We start from the raw sequence: 10,353 nt of genomic DNA on the forward strand, positions 1-10,353 counted from the left end.
GTGTTGGGAAGACACTCTAACCAACTGACGTACCTGGCCAGGGCCAAACCTTGATGTTCTAAACGTAGTTTTACTCTAAGCCATAGTGCAGAGAAAAGTGAGGATGTTGTCAGTAGGGGATATTCTTAGTAGGCAAAGAGAAGCACAAGCCCTCTGAATAAAAAGGAGAGGGAAAGAAAGAGAAAAGCAAATATGCACCAAAGTTTCTTCACTTTTTCTGCTAGCATATAAAGACTTGGGGAAGACACTCATATAGCACCAGATCAATTAGAGGGAAGCTAAAAGCAGAGGAGGCTTCCCAAGTCTCATATTTGAAAATCTAGAAAGGGACTGAAAAGCAGAGAGCTTTTGCAGCGACATAAGGTAGACATGGCAGCTTACAGCATTTGACCAAAGAAAGCCACATTACCTGTCTCAGGCCCTGGTGACCTATATGAGGAGTAGAATTTCATAAGTTCTTGCTGAGTTCTCGGTGATGAGTTTAAAGCTCTGAACAGTCCCAGACTTGGCCCGGGCAAGACCCCACAAGTCAGCCCAGGCTCAGGACAAAATGGAGGACGTGGCTGAGACTCAGAGTAATCGCAGGGTTTACACCTGAATGTTAGCAGGGGTGCAGGATTCTGGGGCGGGACTCTCAGGCCCTGGTCTTGCTGAGAGCAGATCATTTTTGATATGACACAGGCAGGCTGATGTAACATGGAGGTCAGGCAGGGCGATTACTGTGCTGGGCTGGATGGAGTTCAACAGGAGCCAGCAGAGGGTACCTTGTGGATCAGCTCCACTTTCAGCTTCTCCTCTGTGGAGACATCTAGTGCAGGAGGAGGGGCGCCCAAAGAGAGCCCCCACAGAGATGCTGGACTTCAACTGATGAAACAATGACCAGAATCACCTATTATTTGCAGCTTAGTAAGTTTGGTTTGTTGTTTTCCCTTAAGGACAGGAATCAAAGCAGGGAATGGTTATAGGAATTGAAGACAAGGTTAGAAGACAGCCATCTGAGCCATATGTGCAAATATTCAACTATTTCCAGGGACTCACTTCTTGAAATAACTGGCAAAAACTGGCAAAAACAAAAATTTCAATTGAAAAACTTGACCTCAATTTAGTAAGATAGCATATGAGACCTCAGTCCTGAATAGCATAAATTATATTAATCATTCTACAGCTTGGCCGAAAAGAAATTATTTTTTTCCCTGCGGATACTGTAAATATTCTTTAAAATTATTTACTACTTGGAAATACAGATACCATTCATAGTTCACATTTTAGAATATAAAAGATGTATATAAAAACAATCTCACTTGATAGTGTTACTGTTGTGTAAGTGTAGAGAAAATTTACAATCTATTTTTATTTGGTAAATTAATTGTGTATTCCTAGGAAAGTGGAGATAAAGTGACCATTTGACCAATTATCAATAATAGGAGATATTAAACTGTAGGAGTTCTAAAACTCTACCCCATGTTTGCAATTATAATCATGACCTGGACATATGGCTGTCACTTACTTATAATTTGCTGGGCATACTAAACATTTTCTGTATATTCACAAACCAAGAATTTGGAAGCATATGAAACAGCAATGAAGGTAAAGAGATCATAGATATTTCTCACATGTTGAATTAAATGTTTCTCAGGAAAAATATTGTTATAATTTTAAACAAAAAATACTGAGTTTGTAGATACAACTTTTATTCAAACAAGAAATTACACTTCACTTGTTTACAAGACAAAGGAAAATGAAAGGTAATGTAACTACTTTTTAAAGTGAAATCACAGATTCGACTGCCACAGACTTTATACAACTAAATAAATTCACTGCACTATAACAAAAAAATCCATCTTCCACACACTATGAACTGACATTCAAATCAGAAGTCTGATACATAGATTAAATTCACAAGTTCACAAAATCTGTTGATGAGGTACATATCATTACCATGAATATGTGTTGGAGTGACCCCAACATTTGATCTTTCCTTGGTAAACAGTGAGCTCACGGCACATGGAGACAGCGTACAAGAGACAGTAAGTCGGCTTTGATTCCATTGTTAAGGAACCCATACAGAACTGGGTTGAGACAACAAGACAGCATGCCCAACAAATGACAGATGCAGTACACCAACTTGAAGTGTCTATTTGAAATCAGGTTATCATTAAAATCGGTTACGACATGGAAAAGGTGTAGTGGCATCCAGCTGACGGCAAACACTAGGATCAGTATGGTCAGTCTGTAGAAGACACCTCGAGATCTCTTTCTGAGTCGCATGATAGAACGGTTTACTCTCATTTCATGACCATCGGAGTTTTCTTCGGGTTTCACCTCAAAGCAGGTGCGGACCCCTGGTATGGACTTACTGGAAGAGAAGAGCTGACTCTTCACAGAGCCAAAGTTTTCTGGAAGCGCGCTTGAATGATGGTCTTGAGGAGGTCTTGCTGGAACAGGTAACACGCATGCCTTCTTCCTGCTATATCTTCTTCTGTGTTTTCTGATGAATGAATAGCTCCATTTATGGCTGTTGGAGAGTTTCACCTGAGGCCCACTCTTTCTGGATGGATGAAGAGTTAAGTTGATCATCTCATTTTCTTCTAGTTTGTTTTCTTTGTCGGGCAGTCCACAGCTTATACTCCTGCAGACACTGGTATGACTTACAGTGAGACAAACTAAGGGCAGAATATACTGCACGAGCAATAAAGAGATTGTAAAAGCAATTCTGTATGAGTCGGATGGCCATGATTCAACACACAAATACCTGCTGCTCAGCAACGCTGAGCCAAATGTTTCTCGAAGTTCCACAAGACTGTGGAACACTGGAAGGGGAGAACAAATCGCAAAACCTAGCGTCCAGACAGTAGCTATCAGGAAGTAGCCATGGTTTGCTGTTAGATTATTAGATATGGGATGCTTTATCATATGATACCTGACAATGGCAATCGATATTAAAATTAAAGTGGAAACCAGAACCGACACACACTGAAGGAAAGGCATGATATGACACATGACTTTGCCAAACATCCACTGATCCAGCAAGACGGAGGTCAGGGTGAAAGGCGAGCAGAAGAGCACGACCAAGATATCAGAGAAGGCCAAATTTCCTATGAGGAAGTTCACTGTAGTCTTCTGATTACGCTTTCTCATGAGAGCCATCAAAATAAGGAGATTCCCCATGAAACCAAGAAGACTTACGAATGTATAGAGTCCAATCAGAAAATACTGCAAGTCATCTACACTGCTTTTGTAGTCATCCCAGACCGGGAAGTTGGAATTCCGAGGGGCGACAGTGTTGTTCTCTGTGGGAAGTGTCTGGTTATAATAACCCTTAAAGTCCAAATCCATATTATTGTCCTGCTTGGAATAAAAAGGCATTAGTTAGCAGTTTGAAAAATATTATGACTACTCTAAATTAATCCACTGAGAGAGAAACTGAATTTCACAGTTGGTTCCCATTATCTTATTAAACTCCTAAGAATGTTTAGTGAGGTCTTTAACTGGTTCCCAGTGCAGCGCAAATGTCGGCCAATGACAATTACAGTAAGTCTAAGTCTATTGTCATTTCAATGGTGTGTTTACTTGTGTTAAAATAGCAGTGTTGTTTAAGTTAATGTAGGAAATAATGTAAGAAAATAAAAACAGGCACATGTAGATAAGAACTTCAAGATACCTAATTTACAATAGCTCAGTGGTACTCTTCTCCAGTCAAGGCACCTAATACATGGTGTAGTCATATAACCTACCGTAAACACTCCTTCCTTTCCTACTTGAATTTAGATCAAAGTTAAGAGTCATCCACCCTAAAGTATTCCTTTGTCTACTCAGTTGAATGTATCTCCTTTTTCAAACCCCCATAATGTTCTGTTTATAATTGTCTAATGCTACACGTTACAATCTGCTTTGCTTTGCAATTCTAATGCAAACCACCTACCTTATTTATTTACAAGCAATGGAAAAGCAGAGACTGTCCCTTACTCACCATGGCATCTACCCTAATGCATGGCACGGTAACTTCACCACTGCAGATGTTAAATAAATGTTTATGGAAACATAAAAAATCCAAACAGAAACCTACCATCCTAAATGTTATCTAGTTCACAAAGTGTCCAAATTAAAGCTTTTCAAGTGTAGAAACATTACCTCAGTACCTACATAGTAGACACTCAGTAAGTGCCTATCAAGTTGTCCTGTTGGCAAAAACACTCCCCGATCAATCTCTGTCCTTTGAGGCGGCCACATTAGCATGAATTAACCCTACCACTGATCAACAGAGCTGCTGGTGCTTTAAAAACAAAAGTTACCTGTTAGAACTTGAAAATAGACTTCAGCTTTAAAAAGATTCAATAAATTCATAGTGTTTAAGGAAAAATATTATATCTTAAGGTAAAATGTAGAAGTGATATTAATATAACACCTCATAATAAGTGTTTTCATTTCAAAGGAAATTAATAATGTTTTGGAATCGATATCACAATGGTGTTACTTATTTGCTGCCGCATACCAGAGATTCAATGGCACTTCCTAATGAAGCACAAAACTGCCCAGAATGTATCAATAAAATGTAAAAGGCACTCCTCCACTTTAAACAAGGTAAACACTTTTATTTAACAACAATTTCCTACAGAATACTCAAGACAGCGTAGTTAATTCTAATGATTATATATTGTTACAGAGATCCTGATATACATGTGGCTTAAAAAAGCAATATGTATTTATCTACCTATTGTTAGACTAAGTTGAATAATTATACTAAAACTATAAAAATACATATATATTTAAATTAATAGCAAACATTATTATCTTCAATTTAAATACTATTATCTTCAACTTAAAGGTCTTGGTCCAATAAATTTCTAAGCAGGAAACCCTACTGTGTACAGATATTCATTACAAATAACTTTACCTTCAGTTTTACATGCAGCAAGTTCCCACTAGGCACCATTGGACAGTAATATTTTACTCTAAATGAGTGCCACCTTGTAAGTCTCAAGAAAGCACAGAGCCTGTGTAGAATCAACTGTCCAATGATTCTCTTGTTCTTACCTTGGTAGTAGGAAAGGCAATCAGTAACTACTTATCTGACAGAAAAGAATTTTCAAGAACATGAGTCAAAAGAAAAACTAAGCAGGCTCATGGTAACAAATAGCCTGTACATATTATAGGTATGAACACAATCATGGACAAGCTAGATGGAGTCAGGGGGTCATCAGAACTCATAAAATTAGGCAGAAAAGCCAGTCAAGGCCACGCTGATTTGAAGTTCTCTCATCTATCCAGGGTAGTTGCTGGGAGGCCATCGACTAGAAATGTGATGAATAAGATGGTTCAGTAGGCCATGTGAATTACTTTTGTACCAGTTAAACTTCCTAACTTGAGGTAATAGTCAATTTAAATTGTTAGGACTAAGAATGACTGAATAAGATCATGAGTTTTTGAATAAATTTATCTTTAAAGGGATATAATTAGCTTCCAGAGAGTAACCGATCAACATAGAATCAGATGTAGATGTTGTGAAAAACTTAGTTTCAAATTTTCTCATCAGTCAATATGTGGCAGGCAGTTAGACAGGAGAAGAGCAAGACCGATGGGCCAGGTGCAGAAGGAGCGGGGGTAATCTTTTCTCCCATAGCAATTCTCTGGTCAGGTAGTGTATATTCCTTGACCTTTTATCCCTACAGGTGTCATCTAGGCTTCAGTTGTATTTTAGCTCCAGGCCCAGAAAAGCAGCAAAACCAGGTGAGTGATGCCTGGATCAACTGTATTGACTAAAGACTCCCTGTCTTGTTGCTGACCAATCAGTGGAGACCTCAAACCTCACAGGACACACCTGGAAAGCTGATGAATATTCTGTTGGGACCTCCCTTAAAATCCCTACCTTTAAAAGCCCTTAGGACAGGGGACTCGGAGCACTCTCTCCCAGGAGCCTGTCCTGGCCTTTCCCCCTCCTCTTTGACTTCTCCCACCCACCCCAGGTAGGTTACCTTTACCCTTCTCTCTCGTAAGCTCCAAGGGCCCCTCCTTTTGCCTCTGTAACTGGTTTCTTGAGCCCATTCCTTCTACCACTCACTTCTCCCACCTCTGTGACTTTCTAAACAAACACGTTTCTTACAGTTTGAGCCTTCGCTCTGAATTCTTTCCCAGCCAGAATGCAAGTACCAAGGTTGCTGAACCACGGTCCAGTCCAGTCTGACTCCACTGGTCTAACACCTGGTGTCCTCACTTCTGCCAACAAATGCATCTGGTCCTGATGTCAGTCGTGGTGTGGCTGGTCTGGTTTTGCTGCTTTTCTGGGTCTGCAGCTGAAACACAACTGAGCTCTAGATTATTTGATGCAGATCAGAACCTCATTGTCCTGGGGGGTCTTAGTGCTTAAGAGCTATTCTCCAGACTCCTCAATTATTCCTCATGGAAGGAGGTCTGACCTGCATGACTACCAACATGCCAGGGGAGGATCTGAATGGCACAACCCGAGATGCGAAAGGTCAAGGGGTCTAAACCTGCATGACCAGCGATATGCTAGGGGTGGAAAGGCTACCCTGGGGGAAAGGTCCTTGATTTCCCAGTTTTGCCCCTGGCTAGGCACCGGGGGCTTTCCACCCTGGTGATTACCTTCCTTGCTTTGCTTATGTCTGTCTAACTGCCTACCACAGAACCACTTTAAAATGAAAGAAAAAAAAAGCACAAAGAATTTCTTTCCTTAAACTTACCCTTCACTTTCTCTTTCCTGAAAAGTGCAGTATGCAGACCTGTAAGGGAAATGTCAGTCTGTGGAATAATTCTCTCCTTTCAACAGGTGTTAGAATGAACACTTTACAATTTTATGCAACATAAATATTTCATGCAGAATAAAAGAAATGTTATATGTGAACTTTTCTTCATCTTATTGTAGATTCCTAGAGAAAATGTGAAGTATAACCAGAGAGAATGTTTTCTAAATGAAATATTTGATAAGAAATATGATAGTGATGTATGAAATCTTTGTTGTGGTTAAATACTGTGTAAATACGAGATTTTGTTCTTCGCTTTTCTATCTAAGTTTATCTCCCACCATGTGAATTACAAGGCTGAACACTAAAACTTGAATCCTCAGAGTAGAAAGTGAAAAGCATAAGTTCTTTGTCAAACTGTGGCAACTTTAAAAAAGCAATGTCTTTGTAAAGACTTATTGTAACTTTTAAACAAAAATCTGTATCTGAAACCAAGATGAATGAAATCTTCTGAACAGACTTCAAGTGTGTTAAATAGGCAGTTCTTAGAAAGAATAATAGGAGCAACTGCAGGGAACTCAGAGGATACTAAGACTTAGCTTAATACATTTAAATAACGTTTATTAAGATAATTGCCTGCCTAATCAAAATGCACATTTTTCTTCTTACAAAGGATGCCAATCACACAAAATAAAATAGATGTAAATGTCCCCTCTAACAATGATAACAAAATATTGACTATTGCCGTTTTGCTGTGATCCCGAAACAATGGCGAGATTCCAGGTCTCCGATCTTTCCATGATTCATTTTTAAAGCCAGAATCTGGAAAAATTTGAATTGGAAAGATAAATACAGCTCTGCTGCTCAGCTACCAAACAGGCAGGCATGCGCCGCCTTCTTCTCCATTCTGAAAGCAGAGCTGCTCTTCCCTCGAGAAATCTGAAATTTAAAATGCACTCGGGCTGCAAAATTCTGCTTAGAGTGCTTTTAGGCTATTTCCCTGGTCTGAAGCAAAGTCTCTTTTTAAAAGATAAAATAAAGGTCGGTAGACTTGGGGATTAAAAATTTCCCGTCTCTATAATTCGAGGTGATGGATATATGTTATTGATGGTATTTGTCATATGAGGCCACCTGGCACATAGGCGAGCAAGCCTGGGGGCGCAGCTGCCTCCGGGTCGCCGGCCAGCTTCGGGACAGCGCGGCGGCTGGACGCCCGGAGCGGCGCTGGGTGGACTCCACCCGGGGGCCTACCCGGAGCCGGGCTAGGGCGTTGCGCTGGCCCGGGGACCCCTCGGGCTGCTGTTCTCCACCAAGGACGCCAGCGGGGCAGCACTGGGCTCGCTTTGTGGAGGGGAAGCGCTTCGTCCTCCCCGATGCCCCCCGCCCCTACCTCTCCCGCCCAGGCTCCAGCATGGATCCCGGGCACACTCTTCGCGGTTCAGCCCATGCCTACTTCGTTCGGGTGAGTACCTGCCCCCGGTGAGTACGAAAGAATTCTACCCCGTCCTTTCTCCGCTTCCCTTCCACGCCTAACCATCGCCTGCTCCGCCAGCCGATCTGACTTTTCCAGCTCTGCCACCTTGGGCTTCCCCACCCCGCCCTCCTAGGAGCCCCGACAGCGCCGGGACCGGGGATTGGGTGCGGCTCCCCGGGCCCCACACGAACTCGCCCTTCCCGGCAGGCCCGCCCCTGCACAAACGGGGCTGCGGGGAGAGGGTGAAGCCGGTACCTCGGGGTGAGCCGGCCGCTGGCGGCGTCTCGGCTCCCGGGGACCGAGCTGTCGCTCCTGCGCGCGGTGGTGGCTGGAGGAGGAGACCTGGAAGATGGCAGTGGGAGGAGGGGGCAGGGAGCCGCAAGGGTGTTTTTAGGTGCCACGGGAACACGTGACTGCTCCCGCGACCCCCGAGACCCTGCTCCAGGGCGCCTGCTCCGAGCCCGCCTCTCCTGCAGCCCGGGCGGGGGCATGCCAGCCCTACTTTCCTATCTGGGGTCCTGGGGAGAAGCTGCAGCCCCCCGGGATGGCACTCCGTCTCCCTGGCCTCTGGTTCTCCACCGAGGCCAAGTTAACTTGAAGAACAGGAATATTTCTGCCCATCATGATCCCAGCCGGGTGAAGTGAACTCGGAGGAGTCTCGAGCTGCTGTGGGATTGCGGGGTCATCTGTAAGGGCTTAGGGTCCCCGCGAAAAAGCTGCAGGGCCCAGGTTTTCCCTTTGTTTGGGAAAATAAAATAAAATAAAATAAAACAAGGCCAAAACAGAACACGACTCTATCTTGCACCTTTATGGAGCGAGGAAGGGAGAAGTCTAGGCAGGAAGGTTGACCTGAACGCATAGGGCACTGGAAGGGGGCCGGGGTGATGCGCACACGGAAGAGGGAGAGGCATCATTCCCATTCCCCAGGAGGAGGAGTGGGGCCGTGGGGAAGCGTGGAGTGGGGAGTGAGGCTGACATGGAATCGACGCTTCTTGAGACTGTGCTCAGTGACAAAAAGATGACGAAGGGGTAAAAAGTGTTGGCATACATTTAAAAAGACAAAGAGAAAATAAAACTTGTTTTCCTGTTTCTCCTAACGTGATGCTCATCCCCAATGTTTCCGAATCTGTATTGCACAGGTTTGCCTTATTTTTTTGTTTTTAGTCATGAGGGATGTGTGTGTGTGTGTGTGTGTGTGTGTGTGTGTGTGTGAGAGAGAGAGAGAGAGAGAGAGAGAGAGAGAGAGAGGTCTTTGACCGTAGCTGTGCATGAGAAAGGGGAGAAAGGGCGTATTTCTGGTACACTGTAAAACTGAGTATGGCTAAGTGACAGTCACAGCTATGTGTGTAGCGATGCGTGCAGTCCTATGGGACTGGCTCTGTGTACACTGGAGCGGTCTGTGTCCTTTGGGAGCAATGAGACTTGTTCATATAATCCTGGGGGCAGCAAAGTATCTGTTATCCAACAAGTCATACACAAATTCTTTTGCTTTGCTGCTGCACTTTAGCATACTCAGGGGGTCTGTACAGATCGTCATCCTATCAGCCAGACACGCTTTTAAAAACCTCAAGTAAATCCTGTTCCTTGTTCATTCTTTTCCTTTTTGTTTCTGGAATACTAGCATATTTGCCCCCGAATTTTAACATAATAGGCAGTCTGAGCAGGCCAATGGGATTCTGCAGTACGTGAAGAGAGGGATGGAAGTGTTAAGAAGGGATGATCGACCAGAAAGCAAAGCTTGGTTCTGAGACTTTCTTGATTCCAACATCTGTGCAGTTAATGCACTACACATTGTCACCCAACTTTCCATCCTTCCATCCCTTTCTTGCACAGTTACAGCACATACCAATGTCAAATGCACACTGGCTTTAAAACAACATTCAATGGAGCCCCATTGTGACTATCTTCCAAGAAGCTTGTCTATGCTATAAGCTTTTGTATGGTAAAAATAAAGAGGGCTTTTATTTGTTCTCTTCCATGAATTTTCTTGTGTTTGGATGATACGAACTTTTAGGATGAAGTCTTTGTTTTTAGAGTATTAAGAGACCAACATGTCATTGAGATGAAGAGTTTGATTAACACGCCATTTCCCTTTCCACCACATCCCACCTTCCGAACATGAAGTCTGAAAAGGGGAGTCAAAATTTCTTCTTTAACTACGTATTCCATGTACAAAGAGTA

The 10,353-nt window shown here is 43.0% G+C and overlaps 1 protein-coding gene across 2 annotated transcripts; it reads right to left on the reverse strand.

Annotated features, from left to right (window-relative positions):
- Positions 1-1,794: 1,794 nt before the first annotated feature.
- NPY5R (neuropeptide Y receptor Y5) lies at positions 1,795-8,514 on the reverse strand. Of its 2 annotated transcripts, none has more exons than XM_053911453.1 (3): positions 8,428-8,514; positions 6,699-6,737; positions 1,795-3,348 (listed from the first exon to the last, which is right to left on the reverse strand). In XM_053911453.1, exon 3 carries the CDS (start codon positions 3,334-3,336, stop codon positions 1,996-1,998), a length of 1,341 nt encoding a protein of 446 aa, XP_053767428.1. In that variant the 5' UTR covers positions 3,337-3,348; positions 6,699-6,737; positions 8,428-8,514; the 3' UTR covers positions 1,795-1,995. The 2 variants fall into 2 exon arrangements, with proteins under 2 accessions (XP_053767428.1, XP_024425009.2); XM_024569241.4 differs by having other exon boundaries at positions 1,795-3,345; positions 8,428-8,497.
- Positions 8,515-10,353: the final 1,839 nt, after the last annotated feature.

This window comes from Desmodus rotundus, chromosome 9 (assembly GCF_022682495.2).
Source record: "Desmodus rotundus isolate HL8 chromosome 9, HLdesRot8A.1, whole genome shotgun sequence".
NCBI lineage: Eukaryota > Metazoa > Chordata > Mammalia > Chiroptera > Phyllostomidae > Desmodus > Desmodus rotundus.

Bases quoted from the DNA above. Each gene is read 5' to 3' on its own strand.
- NPY5R (XM_053911453.1), bottom strand. From the start codon at position 3,336: ATGGATTTGGACTTTAAGGGTTATTATAACCAGACACTTCCCACAGAG.